Source organism: Carcharhinus amblyrhynchos, chromosome 17, assembly GCF_965287045.1.
Source record: "Carcharhinus amblyrhynchos chromosome 17, sCarAmb.v2.hapA, whole genome shotgun sequence".
NCBI lineage: Eukaryota > Metazoa > Chordata > Chondrichthyes > Carcharhiniformes > Carcharhinidae > Carcharhinus > Carcharhinus amblyrhynchos.
The window spans coordinates 12009212-12033262 of record NC_137340.1 but is presented as its reverse complement, the minus strand read 5'-3'; the positions used below and the strand labels follow the sequence as shown (position 1 = coordinate 12033262).

General features: G+C 43.3%; 1 protein-coding gene across 1 annotated transcript in view; it reads right to left on the bottom strand.

The window, feature by feature from the left end:
• The window catches only part of minpp1b (multiple inositol-polyphosphate phosphatase 1b), a 74049-nt gene extending 62401 nt beyond the window's left edge, over window positions 1-11648 (bottom strand). Inside the window, exon 1 of the mRNA XM_080205482.1 lies at window positions 10771-11648. Coding sequence (XP_080061608.1) covers window positions 10771-11563 — 793 coding nt within the window. The 5' untranslated portion in view covers window positions 11564-11648. The remainder of the gene's footprint in view (window positions 1-10770) is intronic.
• Between the last annotated feature and the right edge of the window lie 12403 nt (window positions 11649-24051).

The window sequence follows — 24051 nt, the reverse complement described above, 5'->3', positions numbered from 1 at the left end:
AAAAGGAAACGAGAAAGTGCAGAACATAGTGTCACAGTCATAGCTGGGGTGTAGAGGAAGATCAACTTAATGCAAGATAGGTCCATTCAAAAGTCTGACAGCAGCAGGGAAGAAGCTGTTCTTGAATCGGTTGGTACGTGACCTCAGACTTCTGTACCTTTTTCCCGAAAGAAGAAAGTGGAAGAGAGAATGTCCAGGGTGCATGGGGTCCTTAATTATGCTGACTGCTTTTCTGAGGCAGCGGGAAGTCTAGACAGACTCAATGGATGGGAGGCTGGTTTGAATGATGGATTTCCCACCTTTTGCTAGACCTTTCATCCTTATTCTCTATTTCGTATTTGCAGCCAGTTTGCTATTCATTCTGTTACTTTATTCCGAGTTCATGTGATCTTAATCATGAGTTCCAGTGTGTTACCTTATCAAAGTCATACATCACCAATGTAAATATTATGTCCATCAGGTTACAGTCATCTACCCTTTTGTAACTTCCTAAAACAAGTCAATAAGTTTGATTCAGCAAGGCCTTATCTTTCTTTGAAACCCGTGCTGATCATTCTAGTATATTTTCATATTGATGTTTTCTGATGACTTATTTGACCAAATATTCCATTCTTTCCCACCACTGACATTAAGCTATTTGAGTCTATAGTTTTCAAATCACTTTTTCATTTCTAATATCTTTGAATTCCCTCTTCGTTTCTTCATCATTTTTGTTTTTTTTAAACTTTTAGACAAATACATTTCTCCTGTGCTCTGCAGATCACCATTTTAAATATTTTCTTCTATTCTGTTATGCCTTTGTCTGTCATTCCTGATTTCCTGATATTAATTCCCCAGTTCCATCATCTCATCCCCTCACAACTGTCTTTTATTAAAAAAAATTTACATGATTAACAGAGATGGCGAGGGCAGATGGTGATACAGTGGTTAGCACTGTTGCCTCACAGTGCCAGGGACCTGGGTTCAATTCTGGCCTTGGGTCACTGTCTGTGTGGAGGTTGCACGTGCTCCCTGTGTTTGCATGGGTTTCCTCTGGGTGCTCCGGTTTTCTCCCATAGTCTAAAGGTGTGTGGGTTAGGTTGATTGGTCATGCTAAATTGGCCCTAGCGTCAGGAGGATTAGCAGGGTAAATACGTGGGGTTATGGGAATAGGGCCTGGGTGGGATTGTGGTTGGTGCCTCTTTCTGCAATGCAATGATTCTATGATTCTAAGAAACAAGTTATGATTGCTAATGCCTAGATATTCCACTCCACTTACTTGTCATCTTGACTCTGGTTGATTGTACATGCCCTTAACCAGCAGTGCTTCCCCTCTGATTGGGCTTTTTATGTATCATTTAAGAAGGATCCTGACCACACTGTGGAAAATCCATTCCCTTTTTGCCTTTACCCACCTCTTCCACAACAAAAACAACCTGACTTTATATCACGACTTTAATGTAAAATGACCCAAGGTACCTCACAACAACACTGTGAAACCAAACTTGAGAGCGAAGTATAAAGGGACATCTTAAGGCAGATGAACAAAACAGATAGGTTTTAAAGAACATCTTAAAGGAGAAAAGAAGGATGAGCAGCAGAGAGGTTTACCCTTGTCACAGTCCAAATATTATCCCACTGTGACATTGGTAAAACCTGAATCAGTTCTGTAACTGGGACAGAAAGAGTGTTGAGTTTCTTGAGTGTTATTGGAGCTGTACTCAGTCACTCCCCATAGAATTCCCAGCCTTTGACCAGCTCTGGTAACCACAGTATTTATATGGCTAGTCCTGTTCAGTTTCTGGTCAATGGTAACCTGCAGGATGTTGATAGTGGGGGATTCAGAGGAGGCAATGCCATTGAATGTCAAGGGGCAATGGTTAGATTCTCATTGCCTGGCACTTGTGTGGCATAAATGTTACTTGCAACTTATCAGTCCAAGTGATCAGAGGACTGCAGTGAATCCTCACTGCACTGTGGTGCAAGAGGTGTGAGCTGAGAATATATTCTGCACATTTTCACCTGCGCTCAAGCTGGAGATGACTAAAAGGCATTTCAGCATTGGACTGACTGCCTCTGTCGAATAGAATTCAAATAAAAGTACACACACAGGGCTACAAAGTAATAGCAAAAAAAAACACAGATTATATGAATAAAATCACATTAAACTCTGGTCACTGCAGTAAAGGATGCACAGGATTAAAAGGGGTTATGGAAATGCCTGAGAGTCCCCATTCCTGTTATTCCTCAGTTTGATCCCTAGTTCTTTTCATTTTCTGAATTGACACTTTGGATTGGTCCAAACTGTTGAAGTTGTTCGCATTAGAAAAACGTGAACAGCTTGTGGGTTTGCACAGAGTGGCTGGGTCATACAGACAAGGGAGGCATGCAACTTCTCATGTCTTTGCTCAGTGATCCCACCCAGAGCAATGGTATGGTGGTCAGAGGGATCCGGCTACAATTGTCCTCCGTGTCCTGTTTGGAGGTGAGAAATGGTCAGCTCAGGTCGCACCTCCTCATTCTGTTATCATCAACAAATATAATCATAGATAACAAAACCTGAAACATTGTCATGCAATGTTCAGACATGCACAATGCCATCATGTTTGGGATCAAGTATTATAATAAATATCGTCTCAGTTCAAGCTTATTCAGCTTGTGTGAACATGGTAAATTATGCCATTCGGTAAAGTATAGTGACTTGGTATCACTAAAATGTTAATCATATTCCCTCCGCTCAAGGGAATGTCTAACTTTCACCTGACATCTCCTTCTGGCCAAGGCTGAGAACCATGAATCATAAAATCATACAGTGCAGAAGGAGGCCATTCGGCCCATCGAGTCTGCACTGACTCTCTGAAAGAGCATCTTACCCAGATCCACCCCTGCCCCATTCCTGTAACCCCACGTATCCCCCAAACCTGCACATTTTTGGATACTAAGGAACAATTTAGCATGGCCAATCCACTGAACCAGCACATCGTTGGAGTGTGGGAGGAAACCGGAGCACCCGGAGGAAACCCACGCAGACACAGGGAAAATGTGCAAACTCCATACAGACAGTGACCCGGAGCAAGAATCGAACCTGGGTCCCTGGGTGGATCTGGGCAAGATGCTCTTTCAGAGAGTCAGTGCAGACTCGGTGGGCCAAATGGCCTCCTTCTGCGCTGTATGATTTTATAATTTATGGTTCTCACATAGTTTTGAGTGCTAACCAGTGTGTCACCCATGAATATTGCCCATTTAAGACAGAGATGAAGAAAGTTATTTTCTCTCATCAGTTTTTGGAACTCTTTTCCTCAAAAGGCAGTAAGAGAATATTTGAATATTTTTAAGGCAGAGCTAGATAAATCCTTGATAAACAAGGGGGTGAAAGGTTTTGGGCAGTAGCGGGGATGTGGGGTTGAGGTTACAATTAGATCAGCCATAATCTTATTGAACGATGGAGCAGGCTTGAAGCCATGCGTGAGCTGCTCCTGCTCCTGATTCATATCTTCATATGAATACTAACCCTGTACCTACCCTCCCATGTCACAATAGTCACCACAATCACTGACTGATCTGGTTTATATTTAAAGTTTAATGTTCAATTAGCAAGCATGCTTTAGGAAATATAGCAAAATAAATCCGTCAAGCTTGTCATCATCAGTTCCATCAACTCCATCAGTAATTCACTTCTTGAACATAGTGGGGACTGAGTTGAAGCAGACGGGCATATTATGCAGCATTGAAATCCCTTTCAGACAAAGGTTGAGGTTATTAATACCACGGGCACAATGCTCTGTCCCCTGCTGGAACTGCTGCCATAAATGGGGCTTGAGAAAGGGATACCAGACAGTAGCAGGTAGGGAACATTCTGAATTTTTGGTCATAGAATCATGCATTCCAGAACAGGCCTTTCAGCCCATTGGGCCTGCACCAGACAAATTAAATCTAAACCGAATTCGCTTTCCAGCATTTGGCCGATAGCCACGAATGTTACCACATTTCAAGTGCCAATCCACATGCATTTTAAACCGTGTGAGCTTTCCCACCTCTACCAGCCTTCCAGGCAGTGAATGCCAGGCTCCCATCACCTTCTGGGTGAAGAGCATTTTGCTCAGGTCTCCTCCAAACCTCCTTCCCCTCACCTTAAAATTTCGCCCACTCACTATTGACCCTTCAACTGTTTCCTATCCACCCTGTTCGTAATCCTGTACACCCCAATCAGCAACCCTCCTCCTCCTCCCCCAGCAACCGTCCTCCCAGCACTCTTCACCCTCTCCATCCCATCTCAGCAACTTTACCCCAGCCCAACCATTTCAGGTTACAATCTGATAGACCTTCTCTGAACTGCTTCCAATGCATTTACAATCTTCCTTAACTAAAAGCAATATTGTACTCAGTACTCCAGATGTGGTCTCACCAATGACCTGTGCATACTTACCTTCAATGACTGGTGCACAAGGACACCCAGGTCCCACGGCACATTCCCCTCCCCTAATTTACAATCACTGAAGCATAACTGAAGCATAAGCTCCAAACTCTTGCACTCAGTCCTCCTTGCAGTAAAGACTAACTTTACTAATTGCTTTACTAATTGCTTCTTTTAACCTTTTTGTGATTCACACACGAGACACCATTTACAGCCATTTCTTGGATCTTTCGTGTGTCCTCTGTTGTGAAGACCAATGCAAAACACCTGTTCAATTGACCTGTCTTCTCCTTATTTTGCATTATTAATTCCCCAGACTCACTTTCAATATGACCAACGCTCACTTTCTTAACTCTTTCTAAAATACCTATAGAAACTCTTTATATTTCTAGCTAGCTTTCCCGCGTACTCCCCCACTGCGCCCTCCCCCACCACCCCACATCCCTTAATAATCTTTTGGCTGCTCTTTGCTTTTTTTAATATTCTTTCCAATCTTCTTACCTGCCACCCATCCTTGTGCAATTATATGTTTTTTATTTAACTTTGATACTATCTTTTATCTTTTTAGTTCACCACACATAGTTGGTCCTCCCCCTGGAATTGTTCTTCTTGTTGGAATGCATCTATTCTCTGCATTCTGAAATATTCTCTTAGATGTTTGCCTCTCTATTCACCTATCCCTTAATCTAAATTGCCAGCTCACTTTGGCTAGCTCTGCTTTCATACGCTCATAATTGCCTTTAAGTTTAAAATACTAGTCTTAGACCCACTTTTCTCTCCTTCAAACTGAATGTAAAATGCAATCATATTATGATCATTGCTGCCTAGGGGTGTCTTCACAATGAAGTCATTAATTAATCTTTGTTCACTGCACAACACCAGGTTTCAGATAGCCTGATCCCTGGCTAGCTTAGAAAATGCTGATCTATGAAATTATCCTAAAAGTATTCTTTGGATTTGTTACATACACTACCTTTGTCCATTTGATTATTCCAATGAATATGTAGCTTAAAATCCCCCATTATAGTTGCTGTACCTTTCTGACAAGCTCCCACTATTCCCTCTTTTGATACCCTGTCCTATCATGTGGTTTACTCTTAGGGGGCCTGTACACCACTCTCACAAGTGACTTCTTGCCTTTATCATTCATCTCTACCCAAACTTTGGTTTTCTGAAGGTCCTCTCTCTCAATTGTGCTAATGTCATCTTTAATTATAGAGCCACCCCTTCATATTTTCCTAACTTCCTGTCCTTCCGAAATGTCACATAACCTTCAATATTCAGATCCCAATCTATGTCATCTTGCAGCCATGTCTCTGTAACAGCTATTAGGTCATTCTTATTAATCTTCATTTACACTATTAGTTCATCTATTTTGTTTCAAATGCTACATGAGTTCAGACACAGAGCCTTATGTTTTGTCCTTCAATTAGTTTTGTAATCTCTATCCTTATCTGTTGATTTATTCTTAGACTTGTACTCTCTACTCCTTCCTGTCATGGTTCAGTTATCATTTTCCACATTAATAATCTTCTCTGTTCCCTTGTCTCCATTCTTTTATGTAACACATCTGTTGACATGTGATCTATTGCCCCCACTATTTAGCTTAAAACCATCTCTACTTTCCTAGTTTTGCAGTTCTCAAGAACACTGAACCCCACCATGGTTCAGGTGTAGCCATCCTAACAGTGCAGCCCCCACTTTCCCGAGTAGTTGTGCCAGTGTCCCACAAACCAGAACCCATACCAGCTTTTTAGCCACTTATTCATCTCTCGAGTTGCACATGGTTCAGCTAACAAACCAGAGATTACAACCTTTGAGGTTCTACTTTTTAATTCAGTGGCTCTATTCAGAATCACTTCCCTGGTTCTACTTATGTCACTAGCGGATCCTTTGGATCAATTGGATCCTTTCCCTTCCATTGCAAGTTCCTCTCCCACTCAGTGCATATATCCAAAACCTGAAACCAGGCAGGCAATACAGCCATCTGGATGCTTGCTCTTGATCATAGCGAACAGTGTCAATCCTCCTCACTATACTGTCCCCTACTATAACTACATTCACTTTTGCTCCCTACAATTGAATAACTTCCAGTGCCACAGTGCTCATCCACTCTGCGACCTCCAATCTCACCCAAAGCCAAGAGAACCTCAAACCTGATGGACAATTGCAGAGGCTGACACTCCTGTCCTCTGGGTCCCCTTACCTGCCTCACTCGCCGTCACACCCTCTTTTCCCTGACCAAATCAGAAGACCGTAAAATAAGTGGGTTCTGGTATAGAACATAGAACACTACGGCACAAACAGGCCCTTCAGCCCACAAGTTGCGCCCATCATATCCATACCTACCAGGCCTATCTATAACTCTCAATCCCATTAAGATCCACGTACCCATCCAGAAGTCTTTTAAAAGACCCCAGCGAGTTCGCCTCTACCACCACCAATGGCAGCCGATTCCACTCACTCACCACCCTCTGAGTATGGCTGCCTCCTGGTACAAAGCATCCAGGTAATATTCCCCCCTCTGATGTTCTGCAGTGTCGGCAGCTCAGCACTTACTGCGAACATGTTTGCCTGGATCACACTGGCATCCAGGAGCTCCCACGTGCTGCAGTCTCGACACATCATCCATCCAGCCATCTTTAATGTCTTTTAATGAATTACTTTAAATATAATATTCACTCATTTAGGTTGCTTTAAAATACATTTTATTAACTTTACCGCCAGTTTGTATACCACATTAAATCTCGAGACTGGAACAGGCCACTTATCAAACATTTACCAAATAGCTAGCTCCTTTCCCTGCAATGTAGAACTAATTCAGTGAGAAAGGTAGAAAAAAATAGGAAACAGCTTCTCCCTTACCCCCCTACTCACTAAACTCTCAGGTGTGCACACAGTTCCTCCGCTACACTTAGTTGTTTGGGTTGCACTAAAGATCCCTGAATTCACAGGAAACTAAACTGGGGCCAGAGACATCGGACTCAACCAGTTGTCTAATTAGCCACTCAGCTCTCTCTGCAGAGGATGTCTACCCTGTCTAAGGCTGGGAGAAAGGATGGTGGTTCACATCATCCACCTCCTGTGCTGGAGTAATTGACTGAAGTCCTCTTCATTTTTCGAATAAACATGATGCAACAACATCCTACGCAGCTTTTATTTGGACGTGCTGGTTACTTCTTTTAATCCTCGTTGGTAGCTTCTCTGTATTGTCACATGGAGTATTGTGTAGCAGTGCGTGTACGTGACAGTCCTGAAATCACTGTGCAACTGATAAGCAGGACTTGGTTTTGTGTAGTGGGCCGTTTGATTCTATTTATCTGGGTGCCTTTTGTTCTAGCTTTTGATGATTCAGGTTTACAGCACGTGATACTGCTGATGAATCCATACCGGCATCCGTGCTGAGGTCGTTGCCATAGCTGCAACTCACCAGAAGTGAAAACTATTTCATTTATTTCTAATTTCCAGGTTTTTCACGGAAAAGTGGGCTGAGTTATATGCACTTAAGGTGAAACTGGATAAACAAGCTAGGGAGAAGGGAATAGAACAACATGTTATCAGGGTTAGATTATGAGAGGTAGGAGCTGGCTCATGTGGGTAACTAACAGACCTATATGGCTAAAAGGCTTGCTTCTGTGCTGTAGAATCTATGTAAAATAAACTTCTAAAACTATAAGAGAATATGATATGGAGATTCTGGCATTAGGCTGGCGTGGGCACAGTAAGAAGTCTCACAACACCAGGTTAAAGTCCAACAGGTTTACTTAGAATCACAAGCTTTCAGAGTGCGGCTCCTTCATCAGGTGAATGGAGACGTGGGTTTCATGAAACACAGCACATATAGACAAAGACACAATTACAGATTGGAATGTGAAGAATGGTTGGAATGCAAGTCTTTACAGGCAATCAAGTCTTTACAGGTACAGACAGTGTGAGTGGAGGGGGAGATAATCACAGCTTAGAGAAGTGTGAATTGTCTCAAATCAGGACAGTTAGTAGGATTTTGCAAGCCCAGGCCAAATGGTGGCAGTTACATGTAGTGTGACATGAACCCAAGATCCTAGTTGAGGCCATCCTCATGTGTGCGGAACTTGGCTATCAGTTTCTGCTCAGTGATATTGCTGATCTCCACAGCAGCCTTCAGGACACAAGACAATGCAGAATCATCAAACAGAAAAGACTTGATTACCTGTAAAGACTCATATTCCAACCATTCTTCATATTCCAATCTGTAATTATCTTGCAATTGTGTCTTTGTCTATATGTGCTGTGTTTCTAAAAGTACCTCACCACTCACCTGATGAAGGAGCAGCACTCCGAAAGCTCATGATTCCAAATCAACCTGTTGAACTCAACCTGATGTTAACCATTGTCTGTATTCAGATTCCAATTTCCTTCCTAAGGCAGACTTTCATCTCTTTCCATGGCTAGTAAGTCCTGGAACAGGTTGTTAGTCTGTCAACAGGGGCTTATAGCATGAAAGGCGCCAGTTCACATCAAGCATGGCTGACCAGGAGTATCTCCCATTCTTACCGTCAGCCATTGGCAAGTTTGGAAAGATTTTACAGGTTGAAACTCAACCTGTTTGGCCACGTCATGAACGCACCTCAATTGGCCATCAAGTCCAGGCTGGGACTTAAACCCAGAGCTTCTTGCTCAGAGGCAGGGACACTACTGACTGTGCCACAAGACCTATCAGATGCATACCACATGTATCAGTGTTTATATCTCTGTCAATAGGAGTGGTTAGCTGTTTAGTTGAAGTCTATACATCCAGGAGAAACAACACAATTAGCCATTTTAGATTATTTCTGTGTTTCATGACACTTCATTACAATATTCTTGGATGCATTAGTGGTCTAAGCTCACTTTGTCCGATGTTCTTCCAAAGTGCTGAACTTAAGACTGAATGGTAATCTGTCCTTCTTTAACTTAGTCTTTCCCAAGATGCCGAAAAAGCTGTTTGATTTAGGACCACTTTTGTGCCTCTGACAAATTAAAATGTTTTAAAAACCTAAACTTAATATCAGCAAATCACTGTCCTCTTATAGTCTGTTCAACCCTGATGGTGTTCTGCACCTTGATGGTTTTAAAGAGTGAGGGGAGGCAATTAAACATTGCGATGGTTTTCAAAGTTTCGACCCATACTGGGTGGCTGGAAAATGATTGCCAGGTTCTACAAAGCCTTATTTCATAACAGGATTTGTGCCAAAGCCCCATTAAAGAGACACACTTCTGTAGATTGAGAATTGTAAACCACACAGATCAGAAACTAAACAACTCTTCTGACTTAACCAGGAGACAAGGGAGGAAGACAATTTGTTCTTAAAAGGAAAGGCCTGCAAACTGTAACACCACAGTTAGACAGCAGGTCAACTTCAATGAGTTACACACTTGAATTAACTATTAATTCTATTCAAATGCATTCCATTGCACAAATAACACAACAAGATTAACTGCAGGAATACTGCACTACATGTTAGGAAAACATGCAAAGACCACATGAACCAACAAAGGCAGGAGTGACGTTAGGCTGACAAAGTTGTTAAAAAATCAACAGAACTTGAATCTATTTGTGAACAAAACTTAATGTATACTAAATGAAATCATACAGTGATAAGTATTATCATACAAGCCATGACAATTCTAACGACTGCTCAATTGTTCTTCTCCAGTTAGTTTCCTTTTTGAGTTAAAATGATATCAAGGAGGCTAACAAACATAGGCCGAAGGCCTGGGACTGGATTTTTAGCATGCCCTATATTGGCTCACAGTTGGTGGTGACACTAAGTCAGTTACCAGACTGTGTGTTGATGGTTGAAATCTGGAAATGGCACAGTCTTAGAAATTGGCAATTACATTTTTTTTAGAAAAGGCATTTAATGCAGATTGAGGCCTCTTAATTTTTCATATTGCTTTCATAATTTACATGGTATATATTTCATTTTATGCGCACGTTTTGCTTTTATTTAAACCTCAAAATTGGAGTAGAGACTAACAGCAGTTTAGCAATACCTGCCAGTCAAACAGATGTTGAAAGTGGTCACAGGGCAATATGGTGCCAGTGTGGGAGCCATGCATCAATATGGTGTCACATTAGTGGCATCAATCTCCTTTTGTATCCACTAAAGAGCTTAAAGGCTTAAGGACATATTGGGAGATACAGAGACACTGGAATGCTAGATACAGCACTTGGGGTGAATGGGATCAAAGGTTATAGGGAGAAGACAGGATTAGGCTATTGATTTGGATGATCAGCCATGATCGTAATGAATGGCAGAGCGGACTCGAAGGGCTGAATGGCCTTCTCCTGCTCCTTTCATCTTCTTTTCTGTGTAAAGTTTTTATTTAAATTAATGAGATAATTTTATACTTACTAGTGGTTATAGTCGCAGGTGAGATGCCGAGTTTCTTTGCCACGTTGCTTGTTATTCTTTCCATCTCTGGACCGTTCTTGAATATTTTCACTTGATGCAGAGCTGTGTCATTGTTTTCCACCAGGTTCTGGAACTTTTCGCAGTGGTCAAAAAAGCGTAGGAGCCTGTCGTTGACCTCCCACTGCCCGCCCTCCTGGTCCTGCAGGTTCAGGTGTTTCTCCAGCCCCAGGATAAAAGACTTGGTGCTGTTGACGCATCGGTGTTTGGAACTGGTCAGAAACTTGAGCTTCTTCTCCCTGTAGCTCTGCACAGCGAACAGAGCAGGGAACCTGGCGGACAACCGCTTGGCCAGCTTGGCCATTTCAGAGATGCCCAATGGGTGGAGGTTGCCATCCATGTGCTCGTTATACCACATGTGCCAGCTCACCAGAGCCTGTACCAGTCTGTTGCCCGGGTCGCCCTGCTCCCTAATTAGCCGGTGAATCTCCATCATGCGGGGCACATTCTTCCTGGTCGGGTACCTGGTGCCATGGCGGATCAGGGCGTTCACCTGTAGGACAGTGCAGTTGGCAGGTGCCTGCCAGTCAGTGCCAGGCACTGAGGTGCCACTCAGACCCTCATACCTGGACTTGGTGCCGTAATGTTCAGCCCAGGGGGATCGGCCAAGGGAGGCGGCGCACAGTCTGATACCAACCCAGAGGATGAGCAGCGAGGTCCGGCTGCCAGTTCTGCCCAGCCCCGCTCCCGGTCCGGGAGCCGCTCCGCTCAGCCGCAGCCACGGCGTCTGCAGCATTTCAGCTCCGAGCCTGAGAGAGGAGCCCGGACACGGAGAGCCCAGTCCCGGGGAGCAGGAGAGCCCAGTCCCGGGGAGCAGGAGAGCCCAGTCCCGGGCAGCAGCAGAGCCCAGTCCCGGGGAGCAGGAGAGCCCAGCCCCGGGGAACAGGAGAGCCCAGTCCCGGGCAGCAGCAGAGCCCAGTCCCGGGGAGCAGGAGAGCCCAGTCCCGGGGAGCAGGAGAGCCCAGTCCCGGGGAGCAGGAGAGCCCAGTCCCGGGGAGCAGGAGAGCCCAGTCCCGGGAAACAGCTCAGACCGCACCGGACACAAAAGATCCACCCAGCTCAACAGCTCCGCAATAACACTGAACAAATCCGGAAGCAGCTCTGAACCAGCAAACACTGAGAGATACAGAGATACAGGGACACTGAGAACTACAGACACAATGGGAAATACAGAGACACTGAGAACTACAGACACAATGGGAAATACAGAGACACTGAGAACTACAGACACAATGGGAAATACAGAGACACTGAGAACTACAGACACAATGGGAAATACAGAGACACTGAGAACTACAGACACAATGGGAAATACAGAGACACTGAGAACTACAGACACAATGGGAAATACAGAGACACTGAGAACTACAGACACAATGGGAAATACAGAGACACTGAGAACTACAGACACAATGGGAAATACAGAGACACTGAGAGATACAGAGACACTGAGAACTACAGACACAATGGGAAATAGAGACATTGAGAACTCCAGACACAATGGGAAATACAGAGACACTGAGAGATACAGACACAATGGAAATACAGAGACACTGAGAGATACAGAGACACTGAGAACTACAGACACAATGGAAATACAGAGACACTGAGAGATACAGAGACAATGGAAATACAGACACAATGGGAAATACAGAGACACTGACAGATACAGATAGACTTGAGAGATACAAACACAATGGGAGATACAGAACATATTGGGAGATACAGAAACACTGGGAGATACAGAACACTGGGAGATATAGAGACACTGAGAGAGACAGACACATTGTGAGATATAGAGACACAGAGAGACACACACTGGGAGACACTGAGAGATACAGTGACATTGAGAGATACAGACACACTGGGAGACACTGAGACAGTGAGAAATACAGAGCCACTGGGAGATACAGAGACACTGGGAGTTATAAAGACACTAAGAAATACAGATACACTGAGGGATACAGAGACATTGAGAGATACAGCGACATTGAGAGATACAGACACACTGGGAGACACAGAGACCACAGAGGAATGCAGAGACACTGGGAGATACAGAGTCACTGAGACATATAGAGACATTGAGAGATGTCGAGACACTGACAGATACAGAGATACCTAAAAATACAGTGACACTGAGAGATACAGTGACAATGGGTGATAGAGAGATACTGGGAGATACAGAGACATTGAAAGACACAGAGATATGGGAGAAACAGGGACACTGAGACATATGGAGACATTGAGAGATATGGAGACACCGACAGATGCAGAGGCACCTAGAAATATAGCGACACTGAGAGTTACAGTGTCACTGGGAGATCCAGAGATACTGGGAGATACAAAGATACTGGGTGATACAGAGACACTGGGTGATACAGAGACACTGGGTGATACAGATACGCTGGATGAAGCAACGTCATACATTCACAGGGAGATAGTTGTATTGTCATTGAACTAGTAATCCAGAGACCAGGGCCATGGTCTTGGACCTGGGTTTGAATACTTACATAGCAAATGGTGAAATTGAAGTCCAATGAAAAATCTGGAATGAACAAAAAATCAAACGACCATGAAAAGATTGTCAATTGTTGTGAAAACCCATCTTGTTCATTTATGTCCGTAAGAAGTCTCACAACACCAGGTTAAAGTCCAACAGGTTTATTTGGTAGCAAAAGCCACTAGCTTTCAGAGAGCTTGCTCCTCCTTTATCAGGTGAGTGGGAATTCTGTTCACAAACGGGGTATATAAAGACACAAACTCAATTTACAAAATTAAGGTTGGAATGTGAGTCTTTACAGGTAATCAAGTCTCAAAGGTACAAACAATGTGAGTGGACAGAGCGTAAAGCACAGATTAAAGAGATGTGTATTGTCTCCAGACAGGATAGTCAGTGAGATGTTGCAAGTACAGGTAAGTTTTGGGGGTTACATATAGTGTGACATGAACCCAAGATCCTAGTTGAGGCCATCCTCGTGTGTGCAGGACTTGGCTATCAGAGCAGAGACTGATAATCAAGTTCTGCACACACGAGGATGGCATCAACTAGGATCTTGGGTTCATGTTACACTATCTGTAACCCCCAAAACTTACCTGGACTTGCAACATCTCACTAACTGTCCTGTCTGGAGACAATACACATCTCTTTAACCTGTGCTTAACGCTCTGTCCACTCACATTGTTTGTACCTTTGAGACTTGATTACCTGTAAGGGCTCACGTTCCAACCTCAATTTTGTAAATTGAGTTTGTGTCTTTATATACCCCGTTTGTGAACAGAATTCCCACTCAGCTGACAAAGGAGAAGCAAGCTCTCTGAAAGCTAGTGGCTTTTGCTACCAAATAAACCTGTTGGACTTTAATCTGGTGTTGTGAAACTTCTTGCTGTGTTTACCCCAGTCCAACGCCAGCATCTCCATATCATCACTAACGTCTTTCAGGGAAGGAGATTTGCTATTGTTACATGGTCTGGTCAACATGTGACTCTAGATCCATAGCAATTTTGTTGACTCTTAAATGCCTAGCAATCCTTTCAGTTCAAGGGCAATGAGGGATGGTCAATAAATACTGGCCCAGGTAGACCCAATATTTAGTGCAAGTCAGCTTGTTGTAAAAGGTATAACTTGTACGTGTGATTTGGTCACCTCACTGTGCTTAAACAGCATGATTTTAGACTCTCCACCAGCATCTATAAGTTCAGTTGCCTTACCCTCTTTGGATTTGATAGTTTCGCAATTTTCTGGTTCAAAAGCCTGACAGACTGCTTGCTGCCTTGACCTGTGGACAAGTGTAAATCTTCCTCCCCAATCCACATTTATTTCTCTCATCTTCTAGCATTCCCAATTCATTTTTCTCCAGCTGCCATCATGTCCTCCCTCATTCCGCAATAAAATCTGCATCAAACAACTTGCCCATACTTTCCACAGCAACGGGATTGAAAACGTCAGTTTGGTCCAATTATTCGCACTCTAACTTTTGGGATTCAGGGTGTACAATCAAAGTACTTCAATACACTCAGGGAATGGCTGCCCTCTCAGAGGTGCTACCTCTTAGAACTCTCTCTCCTCACCATTTTATCCCCTTAAGCAGCAGAACCAAAAGCAGATTATAGGATGCAGAGAGTGAACAATGCATTCAATATAGCAAAGCCTGCGGTGATCCGTTGCGGTAAAAAGAATTTCTACTCATGGGTGGGTCCAGAACAAGGGAGAATAAATTTATGTTTGCAGTGGACATATTTGCATGGAAGCACCTCAGGGTGCAACTTCATCTATGTAGACAACTTTAAATTGTCCGTAACATTTCTTTGGCTGTATTGAAGGATCTACATTATCCATGTAGAAAAGTTGAATATTAATGCACTTTGTATGATGGCCATTTTGAAAGGTTTGTGAAGTTCTTTCAGATATTTTAGGAATAAAAAATATTTTTGCAACAATAAAAATCAAATAAAGAATTTAGGATTCATTTCTTTACAACATCGATGTAGATCTCATGGCTGGCTTCTGTGTGTTCAATTCTATGTATTGTAAGCCAACGCATCTGTGTACAATATGTCACATGATTAGATGGTGATCTCCTCAGAGGCATTGTGGGATTTTCCCTGTCTTCCATCCTGGACTGGAAGCAAGAGATACCTATCCAATAAAACTCCACTAACTGGTTAATTAACCCACCACGCAGCGATATATTCATTCTTTTACCTTTACTGCACAAGTGAACTGACTAGTTTACAACGATAAAATACAAAACTGGTGACAAAAATGGTTTTCCAGTAAAAAATAGTCAGAAGAAACAATTCAAACCTGGGCCTTGAGTCAAGGGTCGATTTTCAGAAGATGTCTCCAGCATTGATTGAAGAGCAGTAAATCTGGTCATTGGAAATGGGGTTTTGGCTTTTGCTCAGGGTGCACATTAATTTTAAAGTTAGTAAAAGAACCACTCTGGGCTGTTCCTTAATTTTTTTATACTGAACCATGACCTCAAGATCATGCACAGGGTTGGAGGTGGAAAAAGAAAAAAATATTTTCGGTCAGCATGGCGATGGTAATACTATTCGATTAGCGCACTTTGGTGGGCTCAAAGTCTCCTAACAAGAATGCAGAATAAGAAAATAAGGCAGTAAAGTAGCCTGTGGAAAAACAAGTTTATTCCACAAAGATGGAGAGTCTTTTTCAGCCGTGCACCTTCACACATGGTGGACTGAAGCATTGATTCTTCAAACTCAGAGAGAGAGAAACCTGCTTTTGGAAGGAACTAACGTTATAATGACCGCGATTGAGCAGAATTAAAATCTGAAATCGCCTGGGTTTAAAACAAATTAGCGTTTTGCAAAAAACAGGGAAAAATATAATTTTCCTTAAAGCTATAGTCCAACCAAGATTTCTTTTTAAAAGAAATAACTCCAAAAACAGTGCAAAATAAATTGGAAGAGAAAAGAAATTAGAGGGAATGAAAAGTTAAAATGCTACAACTTAAGAACTAAAAACTGCGATGACGGGAAAAGATGATGCGATGGAACAACGCGATAAGAATGTGGAATCATAGAGGAGAAATTTCAATATTATCTTACTGTAAACAGGATGCGGAATGAAATTGAAGTAGCAACTTTTCTAAGTGTAATAGGATGGAAAATCTTCACGCTATTACAAAGTACTGTCCATTCTACCCAACCTGGTGTAAAAACTAATGGAGAATTGACTAAGATCCTTAAAGAACACTTCTCATCCAAACCTTTAATCATAGCAGAGAGATTCAGATTTCATTGACGGAGTCAGGAAGAGGACAAAAGTATTCCACAGTTTGTAGCCATACTATGGAAACTAGCAAAGAGTTGTGAGTTTGGCCCAGCCCTTGAAGACATTCTGCGAGACAGACTTGTTTGTGACCTTCAAAATGAAGCAATTCAAAGACAATTGATCACCAAAAGTTCTTCAACTGTTAAAACTTGCTGTTGACATTGAAGTGTCCATGGAAATGGCCTCTAAAGAAACTTCCCAAAATGGAGCTGGTGCCAAAATTCATTAGGTGAATACTGAGAAAAGAAAATCTCTCAACATGAATGTGGGCATTCTCCAGAGCAATATTGATGTTAAGAAAACAGATGCTATATTTGTGGCAAGAAAGATCACATAATAAAGGTGTGTAGGACTGGCTAAAATCCTCAAGATGGGTAAATATAAGGAAGCACCCAAATCTACAAAAAAAACTCTATAGAATGACCAAAGACAACGAAAATTCCCAGGAAGACACAATGACTTGGAAGATTGAAGAACTCAAGCTCTGTGTTTATTGATGCAAGGCAATACAGAGATTTCTATCTGAAACTGAATAGGAACAAAATTAAAATAAAGGCAGATACAGGAGATGTATCCTTTATTTCTGAAAATTTATATCAACAAATGGTCAAAAACATGCCATTAAAGCCGTCTAATATAATTCTGAGAACTTACACTGAAGAGGTGGTTCCAGTGAAGAGTTATATCATGGTGCAAGTTGAAACAAATGGTCAAGAGTTTGGAGGAGCCACACGGATAGTGTGTCACATGATTACATGGTGACATATCACCAGAGGCATTTGGGAGATTCTCCCACTCTTCCATCCTGGACTGTAAGCAAGTAACACCTATCTAATAAAGTTCCACTAACTGGCTTAGTAACCCACTATGTGGCAACCTTTTCATTCTCTTATCTTTGATGTTAAAGTGAGCTGACCACTTTAGCGTACAACAGTGGTAGTAAAACTTACAGCACAGAAGGAGGCCAGCTGAGAAAGGACTATCCGAATTCCACTTTCCACCTCTTGCACCACAGTCTTGCGGAGGACTGCATTTCAAGAGCGTATCCCAGTCATTTTCAAACACAGTCCCTCCACCACCCTTTCAGGCAGTGGGTCCCACCACCCTCCTGGTTGAGAAGATTTCTCCTCAACACCTCTCTAATCCCTCTGCCGATTAGTTGAAATTCGTGCATCCTGGTTGTTCACCTCTCTGCTAGGAGGATTAGGTCTTTCCTATCCACTCGAACCATGGGCCTCTCATAGTTCCATGCACCACAGTTAAATCTTGTCATAGCCTCCTCTGACCCAGAGAAAATAATTACTGCCTCTCTAAACTTTCCTCCGAGTGAAACCTTTTCAGTCCTGGCAATATTTCCTACGTCCTCTCAGTTGTGATCATACCTTTCTTGAAATGGGGACCAGAATTGCACACAGTCTGTGTGGGTTGTTATGTTTTACACAGTTCTAGTATAACCCCCCTGCACTAAATACTCCTCAGCTAGTAAAGAAAATTATCCCATATTGTTTTTTAAGTACTTTATCCAAATATCCTGCCATCTTCAGGGATCTGTGGACATGTGTTTCAATGTTCCTTTACATTTTGCAGTTCCTATTACTTATTGCTCTTTTCCTTGTCTGTTTGCTCTTCCCGAATGTAGGGGGCGATCCTCCCCACCCGCTGCACTGCTGGGAGACGTTAGCGAAGTACGTGTAGTGAGCTTCCCACTGGGAGCCATGGTCTCCGCGTGTCTTCAGCCACCAGATTCCTTTCCTCGTCAGCTCCGCACCAGATATCAGCGTGGAGCTGAATAAAATATATTAATGGTCGTGTACACCTGATGAACAGGCCCGGGACTGAAATCTCGAGGCTTGCTAGCCTCTCTTCCCCTGTGGCCATGTACTTCACTCCAGAGGGGTTTACAATTCCACACTTGCAGGGAGCCGGAGACCGAGCCCCGCTGGAGTAAAGGGGGGCCATGGAGGGCCTCGAGGAGGTCAGGGTTAAGGGGGGGGTGCCCCCTGGGCAGCGCCAGCTTGACAGTGACAGCCTGGCCCTTTGGCACTGCCCAAGGGGCAAAGTGGCAATGCTCAGGGGGCAACTTGGCACTGCCCACCAAGCATCAGGCAGTGCCAAGGGGTAGGGTCTTAGGGGGGTGGGCTTATAGGGGTGGGACCTCAGTGGAGGCCGATCAGTTGGGGTGGGATGTCCCACTGTCACCCTGCACTCAGGATTGGTGACAGAGGAATGGAGGCCAGCAATCAGGGCTGGCCATTGGGGTGGGATAGGGGGTTGGCCTGCTGGAGAAGTTAGGGCTATGGGGAGATAGCAGCAGATTTTGGGGTGTTGGGGCTGGCCTGGACACTGATCATGGGAGTGCGGGGGCATGGGGAGGAGTAGCATGGCTAGAATTGTGGGGTTGTGGGGCTGGCCAGAAATTGGGATGCCAGCAGTGCAGGGCTACTGCGCATGCAGTAACTCCAGAGCCACAGCGATGTGGTTGACTCCCACCTGCCCTTCAAGGGCAACTAGGAATGGGCAATAAATACTGGCCAGCTAGCAATGCCCATGTCCCACAGATGAATAAAATAAATGCGCTGTCTTGCCGCTGACGGATTGGCGCATGCACAGTGGCTTGCTCAGCGCTATGCTGCCAGCCTCTCCAGCAGGAATAGGCCCCGTCAACAAAGCTTTAGTGTGATTCACGCTTGGGCACTCTGCAGTGCACAGAGTGTGGGAAAACCATTTTGAAAATCCCGCTGGAAAAACCAGCAGGATTGACTCCAGTTTTTATGTGAATTTAGAATTGTTTTGGGAGAATCCTATTCATATTCCTCACGTTTCCTAGGATTGAATTCCATTTTCCCTTTTCTCCCCACCTGACCTTAATGTAAGCCTACTTGTGACTAATAAATAAAACTTACAAGCAGCCCAGTGACACAGTGGTTAGCACTGCTGCCTCACTGTGCCAGGGGCCTGTGTTCGATTCCTGGCTTGGGTCACTGTGTGTGTGGAGACTGCACATTCTCCCCATGTCTGCCTGGATTTCCTCTGGGTGCTCCAGTTTCCTCCCACAGTCCGGAAGGCATGCAGGTTAGGTACATTGGCCGTACTAAGTTCTCCCTCAGTGTGCCCGAACAAGCAGAGTGTGGCACCTAGGGGATTTTCACAGTAACTTCATAGCAGCGTTAACGTAAGCTGACTTGTGACTAATGAATAATAAACTTAAACTTTAAATAAATAAATTGACTGTTGTACCAATATTTTCTCATAGTCTGCAGCTTTCTGTCCCACTATTAGCCATACAATTCACTTTTCTAACATCTGCAAAGTTCATAATCATATTTAAGTTTATATTATTAATATGTACCAAAAAAAATCAAGGGATCGAGAGTTGAACCATGTGGAACCTAACTGAAAAGTGCCTTCCTGTCAATCATTACCCTTTGCTCCCCGTCGCTGACACAATTTTATATTCCACGTACTTATACTTTGTTGACCAGAGTCCTTTGGTACCATGTGGGATTTTGTAAACCAGCTTTTGCTGAAATCCATACAGAGTACATCAAATATGCTACTCACATCAAACTTCCTTGCTACCTCCTCAAATATCCAGTCAAGTTGCTCAGATACAACCTTCACAAATCCATGCTGACTGTCCTTCATAGTTTGTGCCTTTCTAAAAGTTGATTTAAATTGTGCCCTTGAATTTTTCCCAATAATATGCCCACCATCGATGTCAGACTGACCAGTAGGTCATTACTTGGTCCATACCTTCTTCTCTTTTTAGACAACAATACAATGTTAACGGTCCTTCATAATGATGTTTAACCAACGTATTGGTGTTCTTGGAGGATTTTTTTTTGGGAGAAGGGAGAGATATAAAACTGTCCCAAGGGGCAATTTTTTCACACAGAGCTTGGTGTGTGTCTGGAACAAGCTTCCAGAGGTAATAGTAGAGGTGGGTACAATTTTATCTTTTAAAAAGCATTTAGATAGTTACATGGGTACAATGATTACAGAGGGTTATGGGCCAAATGCAGGCAATTGGGATTAGCTTAGAGGTGTTAAAGAAAAGGGCAGCATGGACAAGTTGGGCTGAAGGGCCTGTTTCCATGCTGTAAACCTCTATGACTCTATGACTCTAAACCTGTGCTGAGGAAAGAGGGGAACCAGTGGAGGGGAACCAGAAGGCATTTGGTAAAGTGCCACATCAAAGGTTATGCAGAAAATAAACACACGTGTTATAGGGAGTAACATATTGGCATGGCATTTTTCAGGTTGACAAAATGTGATGACTGGTGTGCCACAGAGATCAGTGTTAACAACACATATAAATGACTTAGACAAAGGAATTGGAGGGATGGTTGCCAAGTTTGCTGATGACACAAAGATTGGTGGGAAAGTAAGTTGTGAAGAGGACATTAGGAGGCTACAAAATGATATGGATAGGTTAAGATATGGGGAAAGATCTGGGAAATGGAGTATAATGAGAGAAAACATAAAATCATTGATTTTGGCAGAAAGAACAAAAAGAAGTTTATTATCTAAATGGTGAGATATCCCAGAGCTCTGAGAGGCAGAGCGATCGAGATGTCCTAGTATATGAATCACAAAAGGCTAGTATGTAGGTACAGCAAGTAATTAGGGAAGCTAAGGGAATGTTATCATGTGCTGTGAGAGGGGTATTGGATACAAAAGTAATCAATTATGCTTCAATTGTAGAGGGCACTAATGAGACCATATTTAGAGTATTGTGGATAGTATTGTCAACTTATTTATGGAAAGATGTAACTACATCTAAGCAGCTCAAAGGTAATGGCCTAGTGGTATAACTGCTAGATTATTAAACCAGAAACTCAACTAATGTTCAGGGGACCCGGGTTCAAATCCCACCATGGCAGGTGATGGAATTTGAAATTCAATAAAAAATATCTGGAATTAAGAATCTAGTGATGACCGTGAAACGATTGTCGGAAAAACCCATCTGGTTCACTAATGCTACCATTATCAGGTCTGGCCTACGTGCGACTCTTGAGTCACAGCAATGCAGTTGACTCCCAATTGCTATCGGGCAATAAATGCTGGCCAGCCAGTGACACCCATGTCCCATATATGAATAAAAACAAAAGTATGTTTAATTTACTGACACCTGGCTTGGGTGGGTTGCCTTATGAGGAAAAGTTAGACAGGTTAGGCTGGTATCCACTGGACTTTAGAAGAGTAAGAGGCAACATGATTGAAATAAATTAGATCCTGAGGGATCTTGACAAGGTAGATAAGGATGAATAGAGTGTTGCCCATTTAAAATGGCAGTGAGGCAAAATAATTACATTCTGAGGGAAATGCGTTTTGGAAGTCTCTTCCTGAAAAGGCAGTGGAAGCATAGTCTTTGAATATTTTTAAGGCAGAGGTAAATAGATTCTTGGCAAACAAGGTGGCCAGGTTGGGGGACAGGGGTGGGGGGAATGATATGTTAGTGGGGATAGGCAGGATGCAGATTTGAGCTCACTATCAGATCAGCCATGATCTTATTAAATGGTGGATAGGCTCAAGGGGCTGAATGGCCTACTCCTACTCCTTGTTTATATGTTTGCATGTTTCACTAGCCTCTGCTAGTTCCCCTCTTGGTTTCATTAGTGACTTTTTATCCAGGCATGGTGATTTATCCAATTGCTCGGATGTGATAAATCCCTTTCCTGCTTCTCCTTTTGCTCTATTTATACTATCTAATCTTTCACTTTACCCCCTCCTCAACTCCATTGTTGACATTGAGCCCCCCTCTGTGAAGACAGAGGCAAAGTATTCTTTCTGAACTAAACTGACATCTTCCATGTTCATTTGGCAGGTATTGTTTTGGTCTCTAATCAGCCCTACTTTTTCCCTGTAATCTGTCATAAATGGCCATTTATTCATTTATTGCTGGTTGTTCTGATATTGTGACAGCATTTCAAATGTGGTCCATTGCCTGGAAAGCACTTTGGGACATTTTAAGTGTGTGGAGGGTGTTTATATAGTTCTCTCTTTTATACTCCCTCACCAGCCCACACACGCACACAACCAAATCTTCACTTCCTCTCAGCATCTGTCTGACTCTCCTGGAGCAACATCTGTCTCATTCCACACTACAGTTCCCGGGGCTGAACTCAACTGTTGTCACCAGTCTAAGGAGGCTGGCCATCATTCTCAAGGGCAGTTAGGGGTGGGCAACAAACTGCCTGCCCACAGTTCACACCCACTAGCAAATGCAAATAAAGAGTGTGATGAGACCCTCCTCCACCTTTTAATATTGCCTTCCGACCAGCGTCAGCTGCTGGATTGCACTCTCTCCAGCCCCAGACAAGCCGACAAGCTCCTGTTGTGTGGATCAGGAAAGCAAAACATCAAACCTCATTGGCCGCTCCACAGTCTGAAGATGTGAGGTAAGCAACTCTGGCACTGGCATCTGGAAAACCGGGCAGTGGCTTCAAAACTTTTTTTCTTATTTTCCATCATTATCAATCAATGGAGCAATGTAGCAACAAATTGGATTGACAACCTGCAGGCGAGAGACAGCACGGTGCTGTTTTTAAACCACAGAACCCACAGCACCAAGCCAGGGGGCTGAGCGTGAGTACTTTGATATCTTAATTCATTGTTGAAATAATATTTATTCTGGATTCAGTTTTTATTTTAATATTTGTACAGCTGAAGTCACAGCTTTGCTCCCCAAGCCCACCTCCCCCCCGGTAAGCAGGTGACAGAATAATAAGCAATGCTTGCTCGTGTTTTTGGTTTGAATTGTAATGGAACATTTTACTGAAACATTTTGAATGACACATTAGCAGAAATGGGCTGCACTGTCCTGAGCTGTTTGGCTATGCAGACACAATCAGGAGATTCAAGAAGTTTGGTGACATGTTGAATGTTAAGGTGAGAGTACAGAAAAGCTCGACAGACTGAAGGCTCTGCCTTGCCCCTTGTGTCAAGTTCAATGAAAAAACGTAAATGTGATGAAACAGGGTAGTAAGAGTGGCAGAAAGTTGCGCTGAGTATTCCTTTTGTTCTTAAGGCTGCTTCGAGCCATACTGAAACATGCCAGGGATCTACGGGAGGAGGGTGATGTGAGTATGAGGGAATTACTGGGAAGAAGCGGGCTCATCCCCTGGTCGGGAAGTCGAGGACTGGGTTTTTCTGTGTTGTCAGATTGGCAAGTTGCGCTGCCCACATTGGTGTGGGTCCTCAGTGGCCCAATCTTAGAAACATACAAACTAGAAGCAGGAGCAGGCCATTCGGCCCTTCAAGCCTGTTCCACTATTCATTTTGATCATGGCTGATCCTCAGATTCGATATCCTGATCCCCCACTTGCCCCCATATCCCTTGGTCCTTTTAGCCCCAAGAGCTATACCTAATTTCTTCTTGAAATCACTCTCCTACATTGTGCAATTGGTTTGGTGCAGGAGAGCAT